This window comes from Puma concolor, chromosome B4, assembly GCF_028749965.1.
Source record: "Puma concolor isolate L17-30 chromosome B4, mPumCon1.1.hap2, whole genome shotgun sequence".
NCBI lineage: Eukaryota > Metazoa > Chordata > Mammalia > Carnivora > Felidae > Puma > Puma concolor.
Genome location: NC_141673.1, coordinates 125,378 through 145,663, shown reverse-complemented (window position 1 = coordinate 145,663; position 20,286 = coordinate 125,378). Strand labels below are relative to the sequence as shown.

At 52.0% G+C, this 20,286-nt stretch overlaps 1 protein-coding gene and 1 long non-coding RNA gene across 6 annotated transcripts in view; one reads left to right on the top strand and one right to left on the bottom strand.

Moving 5' to 3' along the window:
- Window positions 1-2,344: 2,344 nt before the first annotated feature.
- LOC147578797 (uncharacterized) lies at window positions 2,345-5,582 on the bottom strand. The gene is made up of 3 exons (XR_015253197.1): window positions 4,887-5,582; window positions 2,790-3,526; window positions 2,345-2,557 (listed from the first exon to the last, which is right to left on the bottom strand). It is a non-coding gene; the product is annotated as an uncharacterized LOC147578797 (long non-coding RNA).
- The window catches only part of SHANK3 (SH3 and multiple ankyrin repeat domains 3), a 62,914-nt gene continuing 48,013 nt past the window's right edge, over window positions 5,386-20,286 (top strand). For 4 of the 5 annotated variants that reach the window (XM_086711882.1, XM_086711878.1, XM_086711880.1 and 1 more), the window contains exons 1-10: window positions 6,940-7,539; window positions 7,930-8,133; window positions 8,950-9,021; window positions 11,075-11,183; window positions 11,259-11,410; window positions 11,506-11,673; window positions 11,848-11,964; window positions 12,370-12,447; window positions 13,432-13,498; window positions 19,246-19,519. In XM_086711882.1, the coding sequence (XP_086568008.1) occupies window positions 7,240-7,539; window positions 7,930-8,133; window positions 8,950-9,021; window positions 11,075-11,183; window positions 11,259-11,410; window positions 11,506-11,673; window positions 11,848-11,964; window positions 12,370-12,447; window positions 13,432-13,498; window positions 19,246-19,519 (1,541 nt within the window). In that variant the 5' untranslated portion in view covers window positions 6,940-7,239. Of the gene's footprint in view, window positions 5,543-6,854; window positions 7,540-7,929; window positions 8,134-8,949; window positions 9,022-11,074; window positions 11,184-11,258; window positions 11,411-11,505; window positions 11,674-11,847; window positions 11,965-12,369; window positions 12,448-13,431; window positions 13,499-19,245; window positions 19,520-20,286 lie in introns of those variants that run through there. The other variant, XM_086711877.1, reaches the window with a different exon arrangement.

Sequence of the window (20,286 nt, the reverse complement as noted above, 5' to 3'; positions counted from 1 at the left end):
AGTCAGTTGGGTGTCTGACTTTTGATTTTAGCTCAGGTCATGGTCTCACAGTCATAAGGTCAAGCCCTGCTCTGGGCTCTGCACTGATCCTTGAGCTTGCTTGGGATTCTCTCTCTCCCCTTCTCCCCCTTTTCCCCACTCAAGCATGCACACGTGCACATGCTCCCTCTCTCTCAATAAAAGAAAAAAGTTAAAAAAAAAAAAAGGAGTCCTGGGATAGTGGCACTTCTCTGAAGGGACACATTTAGGCTGCTTAGGATTCCTGCATAAATACAGGCCCAATTGAGTTCATGGCCCCAAATTACAAAATTTTCACAGAAATAATCTACCATGAGTGACAGCCAGTAGACACCACAAAGAGCAAGATTAGACCCCCCAAAAAAGTCATACAATGGAACTATTGCCTAGAAATTTAAAAATAAATAGTTTTAAATGATTAAAGATAAGAGAAGACATTTTTTAAGTTGCATTAAATAAAAAAGAAAAACCCATATAAAGAAAGAGAGAGCAGATTTGATAATGTACCAAACTGAACTTCTAGAAATAAAATCAATAGTCATTGAAATAGAAAACTATATGGAAAAAACCCCCAACTATATGGATAGAATTAACAGCAGATTAAACACAGTCAAAGAGAATATTAATGAGGTGGAAGTCAGAATTGGGAAATTATCCAGAATATAGCACACACAGAGGAAAAAAAAAGTACTGAGAGGAAAATAATTGTCAATTTCAACTTCTACATTGCTAAATTTTCATTCAAGAAAGAGGGCAAAATAAGAAATTTCAGAGACTGAAAGAATTTATCACTACCAGACATTCATTAAAAATATCTGAAGAAGGAAAATATAAATATCAATAAAAATATCTGAAGAAGGAAAAAGAAACTTCAACCTAGAAGGAAGAGTGAGTGAAGAAACAGGTTCACATATGGCCAAATCTAAACCAGTGCTGACGGCTCCACAGTGAGAATAACAATGAAAAACATTAATTTGGAGGTGAAATGGCAGGGACAGGAACCTAGAGGATGAGAGAAATGATTGCAGCTAAAGCGTTCTAGTTTTATCATTACACAGAAAAGAGATAGAGATAGTAAATGACTTTAGAACTTGTTAATTATGCATGTTGAAAATTTAAGTGTATTTATGAAAGTGATAGGCAATGCATAATTTCCAAACCAATGGAAGTTGAGGGAAAGGGAATTATAGAATACTCGATCCATCCAATTCAGGACAGAAAGGGAGAAAAAAGAAGCATAGAGAGAAAAGGTAGACAATACAAAGGAAGACGGTAAAAATGAATTAAAGCATATCATCAAACATAATAAACACACCATTAGAGGTTTAAAACTGTAAAATTGATTTAAAAAATCTAGCTACACAGACTGTACATCAAATTCATACCTAAGATATAAGGAACATAATGGAAAAAGATATATGAGGTCAACACTCACACACAAAAAGGACTGTGGTATACTAATTGGTGGAAAAAACAAAATTAAGGCCAAAAGCGTGATTAGGGATAATGAGGGGTACTGTATAATGACAAAAAGAATAATTTATCAGGAGGCTATAATAACTCTAAAGCTGTTAACAGTTAAAAATACTCTCAAAACATTTAAAACCCAAACTGGCAAATTTCACGGAGAGACCGCTAAAACCACTATCATAGCAGTGCGATTTTAACCCATTTCTCTTGGTAATTTATAAATCAAGTAGATGCAAAATTAGAAAAGGCATAGACTACTGTAATAATGCAATTAACAAGCTTGATATAATGGAGATTATATATCCCCATGCATCCAATAATTCCTATTAAACAGGAAACTTGCAGGGCATGTATACCACTATAAAGAAAGTCTTCACAAAATCCCCAAAGATCAGTATTATGCAGACCTCCTCCTTCTCCCACCATAATGCAATAAAATAAGAAATCAGCAACCAAAGTTTAGTCTTCCCTCCAAAAAACCTAGTATACATTTGAAAATGTAGGGGCGCCTGGGTGAAGTGTCTGACTCTTGATTTCAGCTCAGGTCATGATCTCAGGGTTCATAAGTTTTAGCCCCAAGTTGGGCTCTGCACTGGTAGGGTGGCACCTGCTTGGGATTCTTTCTTTTTTTTTTTTAATTTTTTTTTAACGTTTATTTATTTTTGAGACAGAGAGAGACAGAGCATGAACGGGGGAGGGTCAGAGAGAGAGGGAGACACAGAATCTGAAACAGGCTCTGGGCTCTGAGCAGTCAGCACAGAGCCCGACGCGGGGCTCGAACTCATGGACAGTGAGATCGTGACCTGAGCCGAAGTCAGATGCTCAACCAACTGAGCCACCCAGGCGCCCCGGGATTCTCTCTTTCTTCCTGTTCTTCCCCAATTTATGATCTTTCTCTTTAAAATCAATAAAAATATAATTTTAAATAAATAAATAAATAAATAAATAAATAGATAGATAGATAAATAAAATAAAAAATGGGGGGCATCTAGCTGGCTCGGGTCAGTGGAGCATGCAACTCTTCATCTCAGAGTTGTGAGTCCAAGCCCCATGTTGGGTGCAGAGATTACTTAAAAAAATTTTTTTTTTCAACGTTTTATTTATTTTTGGGACAGAGAGAGACAGAGCATGAACGGGGGAGGGTCAGAGAGAGAGGGAGACACAGAATCGGAAACAGGCTCCAGGCTCTGAGCCATCAGCCCAGAGCCCGATGCGGGGCTCGAACTCACGGACCGCGAGATCGTGACCTGGCTGAAGTCGGACGCTTAACCGACTGCGCCACCCAGGCGCCCCGAGATTACTTAAAAAGTAAAAAAAAAATCCTGGGGTGCCTGGGTGGCTCAGTTGGTTGATCATCCAGCTCTCGATTTCAGCTCAGGTTATGATACCACAGTTCGTGGGTTTGAGCCCCGTATCGGGCTCTGTGCTGACAGTGCAGAGCCTGCTTGGGATTCTCTTACCCTTTCTCTGCCCCTCCCTCCGTCTCTCTCTTTCTCAAAATAAATAAATAAACATAAAAAGAAGAAAATGTAAGTGAGCATACTTTCAGCAATTCCCAAGCCAAATAAATAATTGATATTATAAGATCAGAACAACACGAAATTAGAAATACGACTTATCAAGACTTAAGGGACATAACTAAAGTGGCACTTGGAAATGGACAACCTTACACGCTTATTGTGAGAAAAGAGAGACTAAATGTGGAGTTAAATATCCACTCAAAAATTGGAAAGAGTCATGACACAATAAAAAAGTGGAGAAATATCACAGAATAAAACAAAATAGAAAATAGAGATGATTAGCAAAATAATAAAAAAAACCCCTGATTCTTTAGAAATAGCTTGTATTCCCAGAAATTAAAGTGAACAAATTAGACTCAGGATGAAATGGAACCTAAATATACTGATAGACATTAAATAACTAGAAGCAACAAAAAACCTACCCACAAAAAATACACCAGATCCAGACAGTTTTACAGTCAACTCAACATTCAAGGGTTCCTGCCTCATGTGTCCTGTGCTGGAGTCTGGGAGAGGGTCTGATGTGAAAACAGAAAGGTGGGTGTGAAGAGCCTGTGGGTTGGAGCTTTTATTTCTCCACTCGGCACATATACGCTGCACATCTATGGGGCACCAGGCACTATTCCAGGGCTGTGGACACACCAGTGAACCACAGGAGCCTATGTCCTCATAGGGCAAGACAGACACTAAACAGTAAGGAAGTGAGTATGTTAGAAGAGGTGCTGCGGAAGAAAGAGTAGATCAGAGGAAGGGGCGCAGCAGTGAGGGGAAGGAGGGTACATTGAAGAGAAGGGCAGTCAGTGGAGGGCTATGAACAGAACACCCCACCGAGTTGTCATGGAAACCAAGGGGGAGTCTGGGGAGCTGGGAGAGGGCCCCACAGGAGGGCAGGTTGGGATTTGGAAGCGGGCCCCAGGAGTGTAAAAGGAGGAAGGGGCACAGTGGAGCTGAAAGGAGGCAAAAAACTTTGTCAGGAGAGAGCCTACCACAAAGGCCAGGAAGGGGTGGACCACCAATGCTGGAGGGGCCTTAAGAATGTCATGGTTTGGAGTATCAAGTCAAAGGTGACAGATGATTGATGTTTGGGAGGCCGAGGGAGCATGTGTGGTGGAAGTGGGGCACGGGAGGCGGCATGGTTGTGGGCAGGGGCCCATACCAGAATGAGTCTGCCCCGTGCCAGGCATTGGGCCAGGCGCTTTGCCTACATGAATTCCCCCCCCCAGGCCTTATGAGGCCTGTCTTGCATCTGAATATGTGTGGTGGGAGAATGTGGGAAAAATATCTTTCTGGAATCTTGGTCTGGATGGAAGGAGTGGGAAGCAGAGGGCCATAGGCCTGGTGACCCCTCACCTTCAAGGACAGACATAGGCGTGCAGAGGGGGCTCGGCTGGGCTGTGGAGGGGGGCAGTGGCAGGCAAAGGGTGGCCCTGCCTGAGAGGTGGAGTCAGGCGGAACCCCGGGCTGCTCGGGAGTCTAGGGGAGGTGGTGAGGGGCCTGGTTCTTTTATTCTCAACGAAATGAAGGGCAAAGACACCCACTGTCCTTTGCCTTCCTTCTCGATAAACCCATCATGTTGCGGGGATGGAAGGACATAATGTGGGTAACGTGCTTCTGGGTATTGTTATTTTTGCTGTTTGCTGGGGTGGTGGCAGAGCTGGGGGGATGTGCAGGCTTGGAATTCATTCATTATGTGCCCACCCTAAGTGCCAGGCACTTTGTGGAACCAGCACAGAACTGAGCAAGGCTCTGGTATCTCCCGGGCAGTGCCAGGCCCAGCTGAGCCTGGAGACCATAAATCTGTTGGTTGCTGATCAGCAGATATGAGGTTTTCTCCCCAAAGGTTTGATGGCCACGGTGCAGGACTAGAGTGGGACTCACCCTGGGCAGTAGGTTGGTAGAGGGAGGCCTGGGAGGGGCTCCTGTGAAGTCCAGGCTGGGTGGGCATGGTGGCAGGGCCAGTGCAGAGGTCTGGGGCTGCTCCTCTTGGGCTCCTTCCTTCATCCACCCAGAACTAAGGGCTCTGCTGAGCATGTTCATGGCCTAGCAGCCAGCCACAGCAGGATGAAAGGCTGGGAGCAGGAGTGAGGGCAGGTGGGGGTTGTGGTGGGAGGGCTGGGCAGGGCAGGGTGGGCAGGAATTGTGGGCCTGGATTGCTTGGTGGTGGGGGGTGGGGTGGGGCAGGAAGATAGTGGAGACAGGAGAGGGGCTGGGAAGCATTAGTTTCCTCTCTCCAGGGCTGGGCCACAGGAAATCCAACCCTCGCGCTTCCCAAGGTGCTTCCTGAAGATAAAAAGTAGGCTTCTGACGGCCCCTTCCTGCTCCCCCCTTTCCCCAGCCCTCCCATCCTGCCCCCAGCCCCCAGGGGACCATCAGCTCTAGCACTCAGGCCAGACCAGTGGCCTTGGGAAGAGCCTGGACAGGGGGGTGGGAGGTCTGGGCATCCTGGGGCCACACTTCTGGGCAGCGTGGGTCCGCCCAGGCTTGAGGAGAAAGCAGGACCGACCCACAGACAGCGCTGGATCCTGCTCTGTGGGGTCAGTGGGGAGTCCGGGGAGGCAGAGATTTTTCCTAAAGGGGTAGTAGATGGAAGAGGAGAGAGCCAAGGCTTGTCCTTGGGAAGAAGGCCTTGCTCTGGCTTGATCAGAGACTGTTCTGGGGGCAGAGAGGTGGGTATTGGTGGGGAGGGGGCTTTGTGGTGGGAGACAGTGGTTAAGGTGGCTCTGTAAAGAGGGGGTCTGTTCTTGGAGGGGTGCCATGCACCTGCTCCTGTGGGGTCAGGAGGTTTCCAAGTTGTGGTGGGGAGGAGTAGGGAGGTTTTCTGTGTGTGTGTGTGGGGGGGGGGGGGTTCATTCAAGTTTATTCCTGGGAGGCTCAGGGGATCTAAGGCTGTTGTTCTTGGAGGAGGTTTAGAGAGGCTGGTGGGGGGGTGGGGTGGGGTGCGGGCAGGGTCTCTTTCCACCAGGGAACAGAGGGTATGCCCATGTTTGGTTGTTCTGTGAACATAATCAAGTCTGTTCAGTGAAAGGGTGAGCAGTTCCGCTATGGGGGTCAGGGCCTGCTCTTTGGGGGCATGGTCAAGGCATGTTGGGGAGTTCTATGGAATCAGGAGCTGTTTCTCCGGAGATCAGGGATATTTCTACATTTAGGGGCTGCTCTTTGCTCTCGGGGGTCTTGGGGGCACAGGTTTTGCAGCACTGGGGTAGTTTTGGGAGGCTTATCAGTGTTGGGGGGGGGGTGCCATGCTCCAATGGGGCGGTGGTGCCTGAGCTAGTTTCTTGACTGCGCTCCCCTCTTCTCCGCCCACTCATCACCCCCTCCCGCGTTGCCACGACAACGTGTAAAACTAAAATTCACTTTCCCGTCGCAGGTGGAGACTAGTAGCGCCCCCTCCCCTAAGCCTGTCCTCATAGGTCGCGCCCCCATCCTGTCGTCGCTAAGGTGACGGGGAGGGGGCGACAGACATTGGATCTAGGCAGACCAGGGGGCCTGGAGAGTGGGGAGGAGGAAAGGCGGCCTCGGAGTCCGGAGCGAACTCCCCAAACTCGGCTGGGGATGCGGGAAGCCGCGCTGAACACTATTCAGCGTGGTCGTAAGGGTTAAGTCGGAGGGTTAATTGGCTCCGACCGTGGAAGAGCCCTTGGTCCCTCCCTGGCCCCGATGTCTCCTCCGTCTCACCCCCCAAGCCTGGGGCAAGGCTGGTCACCGTCTCCCCCGGGCCTTGAGTGGGGTGGAGAGGTCGGTAGAATGGGGGGGACGCTGCCACCCCCGGAAATTAATTCTCCTGTTTTTTCTCTCCCCTTCCTGCCTCGTCTCTGGTCCTTGTGCCCAACGCGGACCCCACCCCAGCTTCAGGACCCCCTCCTCTCCGAATCTTCTTCGGTGGTCCGCGGATGCTCGCCCGCAGCCGAAGGGCGGCGCGGCCCTCGCGGTTCAGCCACTCCCCCCAGGCCGAGGCCTAGGATTTCCCGCCCCCCCCCCCCCCGCCGCCAGCGAGCAGCCCCCAGGGCCCCCGCCCTGTGGGGCGGCCCAGGCCCTCCGCACGACCCCTCCTACCTCACCCCAGGACCGGCACGGTCCCCCTCGCCCCCCGGTCCCCGACTGGCCCCGAGCCCTCCCGGCCCCCGCCTCCGGCGCAGCCCCCTAGCCACCCCCGCTTCCCTCCCGGCTCAGGCCCCCTCCCCCCGCCGCCCCCGCCCCCGGGGAAGGCAGGCGCCGCGCGGAGCCGGGGCCGATGCAGCTGAGCCGCGCCGCCGCCGCCGCCGCCGCCGCCCCTGCGGAGCCCTCGGCGCAGCTGTCCCCCGCGCCGGCCCCGGCCCCGGCCCCCCCCGGTCCCCTCCCGCGTAGCGCGGCCGACGGGGCTCCGGCGGGGGGGAAGGGGGGGCCGGGGAGCCGCGCGGAGCCCCCGTGCGCTCCGCTCCCGGCCGCGAGCCTCCCGGGCCCCGGCCGGGGCGCGGGCACGGGCGCGGGGATGGACGGCCCCGGGGCCAGCGCCGTGGTCGTGCGCGTCGGCATCCCGGACCTGCAGCAGACGGTAAGCCCCACCGCCCCGTCCCGGTAGCGCCCCCGCCGTCCTCGCCCAGCCCCCCCCCCTCCTTATACCCACCCCACTACCCCACCGCGCGTTCCGAGACGGGCGCGGGAGACCCCAGGCCCGCGGCTACTCACCCCTCCCCCGCCGCCTCCGCGGAGACCCTCCCCACCGGCCGGGCGGGGGCGGGTCCCGGGGAAGCACCGCCCTCGGGGCGGGTCCTCGCCCGCCGGCCGCGGAGGCGCGGGGTCCGCGGCTTGGGCTGGGGAGTCCGGGACTCCTGCGTGGGGGGTGGGGGGGAGTTGGGGTGGGGGGGATCGGGGGGGGCTCCCTGGACCTGGTGCTCTGCGCGGGGTCGGGCCGGGCCGCGCTCACGAGCTCGCTCCGCTGCAGAAGTGCCTGCGCCTGGACCCGGCCGCCCCCGTGTGGGCCGCCAAGCAACGCGTGCTCTGCGCCCTCAACCACAGCCTCCAGGACGCGCTCAACTACGGGCTCTTCCAGCCGCCCTCCCGGGGCCGCGCAGGCAAGTTCCTGGACGAGGAGCGGCTCTTGCAGGAGTACCCGCCCAACCTGGACACGCCCCTGCCCTACCTGGAGGTGAGCGGGCAGGGGCGCGCGCAGGGCACCACCACAGGGTTCCGTGGCAGGAGCAGCGAAGGGCACGGTAGCGACGGACGCGGACGGGAAGAGTTAGTGTGGAGCGGTGTGTGTGTGCGGGGCGGGGGTGGGAGGCTGTGTGTGGCCAGCGCAGTGAGCGGTACGTGCAGTGTGTGTGCGGTGCGCAGTGTGGTGTGTGTAGCGTGTGAGGTGCGAGCCTTGTGTGTGGTGTGCAGTCAGCATCTGTGCGTCGGGGGCACACCGTGGTTCTGCAGAGTGGGGTGTGAGTGTGCAGAGCGGTGTGTAGAGCGAGCCGGCGCGTTACCTGTACGCACATCTGCCCCCTCCCCTTCCAGGGTGTCTCTGAAGGCAGACCCGGTCATAATGGAAAGGATATTGTATGCGCCGTCAGGCGTGGGGACACAGGCTTGTAGTTTGGGGCGGTGGTGGCAAGTGCCATGAGCATTAAAATATGCATTATGGTGGCTGAGCACGAAGTGGCTTGGCCTTTTTGGTGTCATAGGGAAATAGGGTTTGTTCTCAGAGAGGACATACCTAGGAAGGTAAGCCTGGAATCAGGTCTTGGAAGAGGAGCGGGATTTTCCAGGGGATCCTGGGGATGGGAATGAGAGGGAAAGGGTGGTGCAGGACAGCAGGCATTCATCCCATCTGAACTTGGGGTTGGCTCTTGTGTCACTGGCAGCATGAGCTTTGGGTGGCTGGCAGGGTGAGTAAGCAGGGCTTGGTTTTGTCGGTGCATTTGCTCACTCAGCCCAGGTGAGTGCCTTTTCTCTGCCTTTTTTTTCACCTGAGCAGTTTCGATACAAGAGGCGAGTTTATGCCCAGAACCTCATCGATGATAAGCAGTTTGCAAAGCTTCACACAAAGGTAAGGAGGCAGCCACGGGGAAGGGACTCCAGAGTTACCTCCTGACCCCCACGAGCAGTGTTCTCTTCAACCCCGGCCTTGGCTGGATTTCGTGATATTGAAAATGTCCTTTAAAAATTCTCGAGAGCCCTCCTTCTGCTCCTAGCACCCTCCACCCTGGCTGGGGGCTGAGCACAGTCTCTCTAGCTTGCCTCAGTCTGTTTTCTCCTGTGTCAGGGGTCCACAGCATGTGCTGGGGCTGCTGGAGGGCTGGGTGCAGCTGTTGTGTGGGTGGTCTGGTGATGGGCTCAAGTCAGGTCAGATTCTGGCTGACCCCTCTGGTGGGCTCCTGCGGGGTGGTGGTGGTGGGATATGACAGGGCATGGCGTCTTGGTGGGAGCCTGGGTGGGGTGAAAATGAACAAGCACCAACCAATGTTCTCATTTAGGGGAACCGGGAGGGGGTGGGGGAGAACAAGGGGCCTAGCATTTAGTGGTCGCCCAGTGCTGGGCACTAATAATTGGGCATCTCATTAATTTTCTCCTGGGAGGGACTATTATTATCCCACTTCCCAGATGAAGATACTGAGTCCCAGAGAAGTGAAGTGACTTGCTCACAGGTGTGCAGACAGTGAAGCTGGGGCTGAACCCTGGTCTGTTTGGCTCTGGGTCCCTGTGCCTAGGCACACTTGCTGAGCACCATTGCTAGGTAGGCCTGACCCTGAATATTCTCTGAGGGGCACCTCACTGCCTTCTCTGAATGTAGGAGAGGCAGTGTGGGTGCCGCAGCCCCTACCCACAGGCCGACTCTCTCAGCTCCCACCTCAGGCTCCAGTGACCAGCGGACATTTGCTTTCTGGACACTTCATTGACAATCCCTGGAGCCTGTCTCCTTCTAGGAGAAGGATCTGAGCACTATCACCCCTGTGTCCCAAGGACCTCTCTGTGACCCTGGGGCCCCCATGCCAGGTCTCTCTGCTGCCCCTGGGGCACACAGGGGTCAGGGCCCATGACTCCGGCTGGGCAGAGACTGTGGTGGAAAGGTCTCCCTCTCTCTCCACTCACCCCAGTGTGACCCTGTCGCTCTGGGTTCCTCCCAAAGTGGTTACCTCTTCTCTAAAACTGTCCCAAGCAATCCCTAGGACATTGGTGACTATTGGCCTCCAATGAGTCCCACTTGCTTTTAGAGCGAGTTTCAACTCCTTACCCCAGGCCCGTACTTCTACCTGCCTGGCCTCTGACCACCCCCACCATCATACCATCCACCCTGGGCCTGGCTGAGGTCTCTCCCCTGTCAGGAGCACCTTTCCTCCTGTGTCATTGTCCAGACCCACCTTGGTTCCCATTTATGATGTACCCTGATTGTTTCTAGAAGACCTGGGGCCTCCAGCCAGGGCGCCGTGCCTTGTGCATGCAGCATCTGTAGCACCAGCCTCAGTGAGGCTTTGGATGAGTGAATTTTGCTGAGTGAATTGATGCATGACTAGGTGAATGAATGAAAGGCAGTCAAAGTCATGTCACAGGAGGGGCCGCTTATGGGTGCGGAAGGGCCTCTGGGGTGGTGGTCTGCCTTTGCATGATCTCATGAGGAAGAAGGAGCAGGCTACCTTGGGGGTGATGGGGACTTGGGGGTGACAGGGACATGGGCTGTGGTGAGGGTAGCTTCTGCCTGGGAGCCTTGGGCTGTTCCGGGCTGGGCAGGTTGGCACACCAGGGCTGGGGGCAGGAGCCAGGGGTGAGGTTGGGGTAGGGAACTCTCAGGGGGGCATGGCCAGGGCAACGTGGCCTTGATGAGGGGCTGGGTGGGCTGAGACTAATCATTGCAGTGGGTGTGGGATGCAGGGAGGGACTTCAAGCAGCAGGAGGGCCCAGTTGAGCTGGGAAGGGCCATGGTGGGGGTGTAGGGCTTGAGGTGGTATGAGGGGGCGACAAGGTCATGATGTAGGCTGACAGGTCAGACTGGGGGCATGGGGCAGTAGATGCTCCACAGGTGGCCTGAGGCCTCCTGGTGGAAGGTGGGTGACAGAAGATAGTAGCTGTGGGGCTGGGCTGAGTAGGATGGCTGCGTGTTCCAGGCAAACCTGAAGAAGTTCATGGACTACGTCCAGCTGCACAGCACGGACAAGGTAGCCCGCTTACTGGACAAGGGGCTGGACCCCAATTTCCACGATCCTGACTCAGGAGGTAAGAAGCAGAGCAGGAAGGGGCATGGCCTTGGAATGGTTGGGACCTTAACCTTCATCTGTCCCTTGAACCCAGAGTGTCCTCTGAGCCTTGCAGCCCAGCTGGACAACGCCACGGACCTGCTGAAGGTGTTGAGGAATGGTGGTGCTCACTTGGATTTCCGCACCCGCGATGGGCTCACTGCCGTGCACTGTGCCACACGCCAGCGGAATGCCGCAGCTCTGACGGTCAGTGTGGGTGGGGCCCTGGCCTGGAGGGGCACGTGGCCCAGCAGGGGGAGGAAGCTGGGCCCCGCATGAATGCTGAGGCTCCTTGCCCTCAGACTCTGCTGGACCTGGGCGCTTCACCTGACTACAAGGACAGCCGCGGCCTGACGCCCTTGTACCACAGTGCCCTCGGGGGCGGGGATGCCCTCTGCTGCGAGCTGCTCCTTCACGACCATGCTCAGCTGGGGACCACTGATGAGAACGGCTGGCAGGAGATCCATCAGGTAGGCAGGGAGTGTGAAGGTGGGGAGTGTCTGCTTCTGTCTGGGGGTAAGGGTGAAGTTCCTGGCTCCGTCAGGGAGTGGGGGGGGGGGGGGTTTCCCGGCCCTATCTGTAGGATTGAGGGTCCTCTCTGTTGCTCTGTTCGGGGACCCAACAGCACCTCCCTCATCCCCCAGGCCTGCCGCTTTGGGCACGTGCAGCACCTGGAACACCTGCTGTTCTATGGAGCTGACATGGGGGCTCAGAACGCCTCAGGAAACACAGCGCTGCACATCTGTGCCCTCTATAACCAGGTGTGACTACATGTGTATACGTGCATGTGCGTATACAGGTGCCCCGGTACAGTGCTTACGTGTGGATGCATGTTGGGTCCTGTGTGCTACTTCCTGAGTGCATGTCCTGTGTCCTGCTGTGAGCTGTGGCCTCGTAGGCCTATGTGTGCACATCTGTTCCCTAAACGAACAAGTCACATGTGTGAGTTGTGCACATTCGGGCTTTCTGGGTCAAGTAGACTTGTGTGTGTTGTGCGTACCTGATCTGCCAATGCCTATGCTATGCACATGTGCACGGGACGTGGAGGTGTGGGTGTATGTGCCCTGCACCCCCGTCTGTGCCCTGGTGTGTGTGCATGCTGTTGTATCCTGACCCCATCCCTCCAGCTGCTCAGTTGTGACCCCCCACTCCGACCCTCCCAACAGGAAAGCTGTGCTCGAGTCCTACTTTTCCGTGGAGCTAACAAGGATGTCCGCAATTACAATAGCCAGACAGCCTTCCAGGTACAAGAGTGATTTACAGGAACATGAGGCTGACCGCTGGGTGTCTGTCTCTGCGTGACTTGATCTCTCTGGGCCTTGGTTCTTCCCCTGTAAGGCAATAGCAGAGCTCTCACTCCAGGATTGGCCCAGGGTGAGGTAGAGGAAGAGGGTGGGCCAGTGCAGTGCCCAGTTCATGGTCGGGGGAGGGCTTCACTGTGGTTGGTTTCCTTGTCTTCCTTCCAGGGAGAGAGGAGGGTCATAGGGCTCTGGGGTCAGGGGAAAACCAGTGTGGGCTTGACCTGCCAGAAACAGGCCGGGTACAGAGGCCAAACCAGGGGTGAGAGGATTGGTTCCAGTCCCTGACTTAATTCAGGTGATGTTTCTGAGCCCCTTCTCCAGTTGGGTTTGGTTCTTGGCACTGGGATGACCACATGGGTGGGTCTCTGTATGACCTGGAGTTTGTGGGTGGGGGAGACTTTTGGACCATGGAGAGAGCTGGGATTCTCTTCTCAGCGAATGTGAGGGCCTTCAGAGGTCTTGTCAGAGATGTGAGGAGAAGAGGTAGGTCCTCCCTGGGGGCAGACGCAGTAGCAGAAGGGGGCAAGTCAGGGGGCAGACGCAGTAGCAGAAGAGCCTGGTAGGTTTGAAGGAGTCTGGAAGGGCCTGTTAGGTGACTAGATGCAGGGGTGGGGGAACGGAAGACGGAGGGTAGCAGGTGTGAGGCTATGGCTGACACTTGTGCGCTGGTGTGTGCGGAGGGGCTGTGACGAGGATCACTGGGGTGACCTGTAGGCCCGGACCGTCCTAGTTTTAGCTCTGAAAGTTTCATGTCCCAGGACACCTCTCAGTCCTAGGCAGAATAGGGTGGTGGGTTAGACAGGGGCCACAGTCTGAGCCTGGGGACCCCAACCAAGGAAGATCCCACACAGCAGCCCAGGCAGAATGCACAGGGGCCACAGGGGGCAGGTTTGGCATCCCTGAGCCCCCCTCGCCCTCCCTCCTCAGGTGGCCATCATCGCAGGGAACTTTGAGCTCGCAGAGGTCATCAAGACCCACAAAGACTCGGATGTTGGTGAGTTCTGCTCAACCCAGGTCCCTGTTGGATGTGGATTTGTGGGGGTTGTCGGGGCTCCTACAGGTACAGGGGTCAGTGGGGATGGTACAGGGGAGCCCTCCATACCCTGAACCTCTTCCTCCCGGCTCTACTTTGGTCAGTGGTCCTGAGGTGCGGGGACTGTGCTGAGGGAGGGGCCTGTGTAGAGTGGACAAAGGGTCTGAATAAGAGTCGAGAGTATGGTTAGGTTGGGGACACTGCTGGGTTTAGGGATCGATTTAGGTTGAGAGTGGGGTTGAAGTTAGGGTCAAGATTCTTCTCCTGTTAGGTCGTACAAAGGGCCAGCAGGGGACATGGGGCAGTGGATCTCAGTCATTGACCCTCAGTGTGTCATTGGTGCCTGGATTAAGAGGCAGTTTAAGTGGCCCATGGCGTGCTTCAATATGACAAGATCACGTAAAGAAAACAAAACACAGTGGTGGGGATGCGCTGAGTTCTGAACCAGTATGCCAAGGAGATCCCAGTATATGCCTGACTCATGGTCTCAGTAGGAAAACCAGGAGATGCCACCGGTGGCAGAAGTATGGGCAGAGCCATCACACTGGAGCCTCAGGGAGGTCCCCACCCACTCCCATGTGATGGGTGTGGAGCCGCTCTGGGACCTGTCCTTAGAATCCTGCCTGCTCTATCCTATGTGAAGTGGCTGGGGCTATGGGAGAGGGTAGGCCTCCCCTCTGGAAAGGCCACCCCTCCAGCTACCTGGCCACAGAGGGGCTCCCTTCTCAGCTCCCTTTGTCCTGGGTGGACCAGGTTTTCCCTCCCATGGTTCTCTGTGGAACACAGACTCCCAAGCTCCCCTTTTTGCGATGGGTGCAGTGTCCTCATTTAAAAAAAAAAATTATAAGTGACGTTGGACAGCAAAGGGCTAGGGTTGGCCTTGGTTCTATTGTGAGGTTACAGTCGGGGCTGGGGTTGAATTTGGACTGGGGTTAAGATTAAGGTCAAATTCGTGTTTAAGAATTCTTCCTTCTGTAGTGTCTTCCCTGAAAAGACCTTCTCAAATGAGGCTTGGTTATGAGCCTGTCATGTCCCAGGCAGGCCAGGGGACCATGATGATGGACCAAGTCTCTAAGAGGGGAGGGGTGGACTCAGCAGCTGCAGAAGCTCAGTGCAGCGAGCATCAGTAGGCGCTTGTTGGAGAAACGGCTGGGCTGATGACGTGGTGGAGAATTTGGGTCCGGGTTCTGGTGGGCAGAGAACCCCGATGAGCTCTGAGGTTTGAATTAGGGACAAGAGACAGAGTGAGGGCTCAGTTATAGTCTGGCTGGGGCTGGTAAGTGTTTTGGAGGTAGTTGTTAGCCTGGGAGAACCGTGGTTTGTGGACATGGGGATCCTTTCATATTCTCGTGATTGACCATGGGAGAGCTACTAAGTAAGGCCTCTGTGCCTCAGTTTTTCTTAAGTAAAATATGGTTATTTGCATACCCTTCCTATCTCTGACCTCCTGTGGGATTTGATTCTGTGTGTCTGGACTCTGGCAGGTGGCCTTGGTCCATCTGACTAGAGGGAGGGGGGTGTCTGGTCCTGACCAAGAGAGAGGAAGGCTCCAGCTGCCTCTCATTTTCCTGATGTGGACAGAGATGCTAGGGTCCCTAGGGTCACCGTTATGATTTACTGTCTGGCTGGCCCAGAGTGCGATCACCTGCTTTGCGTTGGGCACACTGTTGCTGAGCTGATGTACAGAGCAGGCAGCCATACCTGTTAGTCCCTGTGTGGGCACTGGCTTTGCTGGCCACGTACCCTAACCTGCTCAGGCATCACAGGTATGCTCAAATGGCATAGCCGGATATCCTTGAGTTACAGGTAATATATCCATTAGTATTTACTATAAGCTTTGTTATCTTAGGCCACTCTCTCAACAACCCCTCAACAAGTGATTATTATTAGTCTGTTTTTACAGAGTTGGTTAAGGGCAGAACCTGTCTTTGTACCTGGGCAATCCAGGGGTTTGTCCTTGTCACTCCTACTCCCTCTGCACACCTTCACTCCAAGGACACTCCCTCAGTGACACTCACAAGTGGCCATGTCTCACCCCAGCTTGGGGACCCTGGGTGGGTCTGTGTACAGAAGAGCTGGAGGGAGGCTCTGCCTATCCACCCTTTTTCTTCCTCAGGAAAGGAGCCCTAGTGGAGGGTCTGGTAGGCTGGGTCCTGTTACCCTTCAAGGGACGCGACACATTGAAGCCTATTGGCAGGCCTCTAGCCCCTAGACTGATAGGTCTGGGAGCAGTCACCTCTGCCTCCTCACCTCTGTCACCTCAGGCCAACTGAGAGTCCACATTCTCCCCTCTATCTCTCCCATACATGCTTTCAAGGGCAGGTCTCACTGACTTGCTGTCCCATAGTGCCTGAAGGAAGTGCTTCTAATGCTATAGCCAGGAATCTCGTTAAATTTTTTTTTTTTAATGTTTATGTACTTTGAGAGACAGACACAGAAGCGGAGAGGGGCAGAGAGAGAGAGAGGGAGACACAGAATCTGATGGTGGGTGGGGGGAGGAAGTGGGGGGCTCTGAGCTGTCAGCACGGAGTCTGACACGGGGACGCAGGGCTCAAACTCGTGAACTGAGATCATGACCTGAGCCGAAGTCTGACGCTCAACTGACTGAGCCACCCAGGCACCCCACCAGGGATCTTGTTAAATGTACATTTTGACTCATTGGGTCTGGGCGGAGCCTCAGAGTCTGCATTTCCAATGAGTTTCAGCTCTGAGGTGAGGCTGAGGGTTTGTTGCCCACACTTTGGTAACGGGAGTCTAGAACAGGGCTTGGCCAATGAGACCTTGCAAGCTAAATTCAGCCCACAGTCTGCTTTTATGTTTGTTTGTTTTGTTTTTAAATTGAGACTTTAAAATTGAGGATTTAAATTTCATTTAAAGTTGAATTCACACAACATAAAATTAATTATTTTAAGTGGAATTATTCAGTGGTATTTAATATGTTCACAGTGTTATACAACCAGATCTATTGAATTTCAAAACATTTTCATCACCCTGAAAAGGAAACCGAGTATACATTAATTATTCCACATTCTCTTCTCTTTTAGTCCCTGTCAACCTTTAACACACTCTCTGTCTTTACAGATTGACCTATTCTAGATATTTCATATAAATAGGATCATATAATATGTGACTCTTGGTTTTTGGCCTCTTTCACTTAGCTTGTTTTCAAGCTTCATCCATATTGTAGGATGTATCACTACTTCATTCTTTTTTATGGCTGAATAATATTCCATCATTTATATTTATAAAATTTTGTTAATCCATGCATCCTCCAGCAGGACACTTGGGTTGTTTGTACCTTTCAGCTATCATGAACATTGCTGCTGTGAACATGTGTGAAATATATTTGAATATCTGTTTTCAGTTATATGGGGGTATAAAGTTAGGAGGGAATTGCTGGGCCATATGATAATTCTATATTTAACTTTTTGAGAGACTACCAAATTGTTTTTCATCATTTTACGTCCCTACCAGCAACATATGAGAATTCCAAAGTCTTCAAATCTTTGCTAACACTTGTAATCGTCAGTTTTTTTTTTTTGTTTTTTTGTTTTTTAAATTATGGCCACTCTAGTCAGTGTGAAGTGGTATCTCATTGTGGTTTTGATTTGCATTTCCCTAATGGCTAGTGATGTCAAGCATCTTTTCATGTGTTTATTAGCCATTTGTACATTTTCTTTGGAGACTTGTCAAGTCCTTTGCTTATTTTTTAATTGCTCACAGAACAAGTTAGGAAGTTTTCTTTCCTCTTCTAGTTTTTGGAAGAGTTTGAGAAGGATGGGTGTCAATACTTCTTTAAGTGTTTGGTAGAATTCACCAGTGAAGCTGTTTGATGCTGGAATTTTCTTTGTTGCAAGATTAGTGATTGTGGATCCATCTCCTTGCTTGTTATAGGTCTGTTTAGATTTTCTACTTCTTGAGTCAGTTTTGGTAATCTCTGTTTTTCTAGAAATATGTTCATCTCATCTAAGTTATTTAATTTGTTGACATACAATTGTTCATAGTATTCTTTTTTAATCCTTTTTCATTCTGTAAGATCGGTAGCAGTGCCACAGTTTCACTTCTGATTTTAGTTGATTGTGTCCCTCTTCTCTTTTTTCTCTATGCCAGTCTAGCTATAGGTTTGTCAGTGTTGTGGATATTTTCAAAGAAACAACTTTTGTTTTCATTGATTCTCTCTATATTTCTGTTCTCTTTCTCATTTATCTTTGTCTATCCTTATATTTCCTTCCTCTGCTAGATTTGGGTTTTGTTTGCTCCTCTTTTTCTAGTTCCTTAAGATGTGCACTTAGGTTATTGATTTGAGACTTTTATCCTTTTTTGATATAGATGTCCACAGCTATGAATTTCCTTGTTGGCACGGCTTTTGCTGCATCCCAAAAGTTTTGATGTTTTATGTTTTTGCTTTCATTTTCTCAGAGTGTTTTCTAACTCTGAGTTTTCTAACTAAGAGTGTGTTGTTTAATTGTTACATATTTGTGAGTTTTTCCGTTTTTTTTTTTTTTTTGTTATTGTTTTTCTTGAATTCTAGCTTCATCCCCATTGTGATTGGATAAGATACTTTATGTGATTTCAGTTGTTTAAAATTTATTTAGGCTTGTTTTGTGGCCCAACATGTAGTCTGGAGAATGTTGCATGTGCATTTGAGAATAATGTATATTCTGCTCTTGTTTTCTGTAGTGTTCTAAACACATATCTGTTAGGTCTAATTGGTTCAAGTCTTCTATGTCCTTATTGATTGTCCTTACTGATAGATTGTTCTATATATTATTGAAAGTGGGGTGTTGAAAGTCTTAAATATTATTATCGAACTGTCTATTTCTCCAAATGTGTTAATGTTTATTTCATATGTTTTGATGCTCTGTTGTTTGGCACATATATGTTAATAATTGTTAATCTATTTGATGAATTGACACTCTTTTGTCTATATGCAATGTCCTCTGTCCTTGTAACACTTTTTATCTTTAAGTCTGTTTTGTCTGATATAAATGTAGCAACTTAGCTCACTTAGTTACTATTTACATGAACTATCTTCCTTTATCTTTTTACTTTAAACCTACTTGTGTCTTTGGATCCAAAGTGATTCTTTTGTAAATAGCATATAGTTGGATCATGTTTTTAAAAATCACCATCTGCTCTTTAAATAAAGTTTTATTGGAACTCAGCCACACCCATTTGCTTATATATTGTTTGTGGCTGTTTTTGTGCTAGAGTGGCAATGTTGAGTCCTTGGGACAGAGACTATATGGCTTGCAAAGTCTGAAATAGTTACTATCTGATTCTTTACAGAAGTTTGCCAACCCCTTGTCTAGAACATCTTTTACGGTTTTCCTTGTTAGAGTCACCTATAGATGGTCCAGTATAGCAGTAGTGTAGTGAGATTTATCATATGTGGCCTGTTCTGTCTCTGCTGAAGCCTGCGAAATGGGCAGTTCCAAGAGCAGGTCTGAGCACACTCAGGACCTCGTTTGGCTGACAGGAAGAACAGGCTTCTACCGCTGAAGCTGGAGTTAGAGGCAGTTTGGGATGTGATCCCTAATGGTAGCTTCAGTCATAGGCTGGCCAACTGCCCTGGCTGCCCAGGACTGAGGCAGTTCCTAGGACATAGGATTTTAGTTTTAAAATCTGGAAAGCAAACCAGGGTGTTGGTCACCCTATCTGGTTGCCCAGAGTCTCATCTGTGCCCCCCACCCCCCCCCCCACTCCAGTACCATTCAGGGAAACCCCCAGTTATGCAAAGCGGCGGCGGTTGGCTGGCCCCAGTGGCCTGGCCTCCCCTCGGCCCCTGCAGCGCTCAGCCAGTGACATCAACCTGAAGGGTGAGGTGCAGCCGGCAGCTTCTCCTGGACCTTCTCTGCGAAGCCTCCCCCATCAGCTGCTGCTCCAGCGGCTGCAGGAGGAGAAAGACCGGGATCGGGATGGTGACCAAGAGAATGACATCGGTGGCCCCACAGCAGGCAGGGGCAGCCAGAGCAAGATCAGGTAGGAGGGGTCTGGGAGGCCCTGGCAGGGTCTGGGTGGGTGGGGTGCTGGGACCCAAGCAGGAGGAACCGGCATGGAGAGGCCTAGTGGTGCCTGGCACCTCTACAGTGATGGGCTGAGGCTTGGGGAGGGGGGCTTGCAGGCCCCCAGATGGGCCTCCCGGATGGGAAGCGGAAGAAGGTGAGGCCCTGTCCACGCTGATCTGGTTGGATCTGGACTTGCTCCGAACAGAGCTCAGGGAGCATGTTGGAAGGAGAGGGTTTGGCCAGCTCTGTGCTTTACAAAGTTTCTTGCAGTGCTAGGAGGGCAAAGGCTGAGATGAGGCAGGGCTGGGTGGTGTGGGGTTAGGGGTCAGGGAATGGAGTTTTATCTCCATGAGGGCTTGAAGCCTATGAGTGACCCCTAACCCTGTCTCCAGGGGGGAGTCTTTGTCTTTCCCCCACCCCTCCAGCCCTATATAACCACAAGACTCTGCTTCTACTCTTTGCCCCTTACCGTTAGCACTGGGACCCTGAGAAGCAGGGATATGCGGGGGGGGGGGGGGGGGTTGGCATCTCTGGCACTTAGAGGAAGAAGCCTGGGCTGAAGCCCCACTGGCTTTGGTGGGCACTGGCTCTATAGATGGACAGTTGTAGACCTGGCATCAGTTGACTGGGTGACAGCTAACCACTCCATGCTTAGGTTTCTCATCGGTAAGGTAGAACTAATTCCACACAGTGGTTTCCTTTGGGAAGCCTTCCAGAACCTGGGCAGGTGATGGGTCCTTC